General features: G+C 72.6%; 1 protein-coding gene across 1 annotated transcript; it reads left to right on the forward strand.

The window, feature by feature from the left end:
* Nucleotides 1-249: 249 nt before the first annotated feature.
* MNEG_3826 (hypothetical protein) lies at nt 250-851 on the forward strand (the record flags this gene model as incomplete). Its single annotated transcript, XM_014047691.1, has 2 exons — nt 250-468; nt 702-851. 2 exons carry the CDS (start codon nt 250-252, stop codon nt 849-851), a joined length of 369 nt encoding a protein of 122 aa, XP_013903145.1.
* Nucleotides 852-859: the final 8 nt, after the last annotated feature.

Raw genomic sequence — 859 nt, forward strand, 5'->3', positions numbered from 1 at the left:
GCACAAGACGAGCGGCTCACAGCGTCCCCATCCCCCTTGCCCCCTGCGCGGCGCACCCCCACCCTCCCTCCTCGCAGCGGCAAGGTCATCCTGTTCGGCAGCCTCTGCGCCCCCCCTGTCAGCGGCCGCGCGTTCGCAGGCACTGCTGCGCAGCGCGCGGCGCAGGACGAGGCGCAACGCGAGGGCTTTGCGGTGGTCGAGCTCCCGGCGCCGGTCAGGAGCCTCGCGGCCGGCGCGCAGCACGTCGTGATGTCGGACGGCGAGCGCGTCTGGCTGGTTGGCCGCTGGCTGGACGGCGCCGGCGAGGAGGCGGGCGCGGCGCCGTTCTACGCACCCGCGGAGGCGCTGCACCTGCCGGCTGAGGGGGTGGCGAAAGTGGTGGCGGGGCCCCACTGCAGCGGCGCGGTCAGCGGGGACGGGCGGCTGTTCCTGGCGGGGCGGCTGCTGGACCGCCACCATGGAGAGTCGGTGAGCCTCGCTGCGGCCCTGTTCGCGGCCTGGGGCCGCGCTGAGTTGGTGCACCATTCGCTGTGGCGTCGTTTCTTGGGTATTGAGGGCCTCTCGCTTGTGTGTGTTTATAGGCTTGCGCGGGGGGAGGTGAGGGGGGGCTTGCAACTAATGGGCTGCAAGCTCATCACTATTGCACGCTCTCCACCACGACCGCGCCGCCTGACTGCCGCCCATTGCTCCCGACCCTGCAGCTGCTGCACAAGCACGGCGGCGCGCTGCGGGAGCCCGTCGACTGGGCCTGGCCGGGCTTTGGCGGCGCCGTGATGGCGGCGGTGCCTGGCGTCCAGGGGGTGGTCGACGCTGCGCTGGGCGGCTGGCACGCATGCGTCCTCTGCGAATGACGTGGCGG

Source organism: Monoraphidium neglectum (assembly GCF_000611645.1).
Source record: "Monoraphidium neglectum strain SAG 48.87 unplaced genomic scaffold scaffold00501, whole genome shotgun sequence".
Taxonomy (NCBI): Eukaryota; Viridiplantae; Chlorophyta; class Chlorophyceae; order Sphaeropleales; family Selenastraceae; genus Monoraphidium; species Monoraphidium neglectum.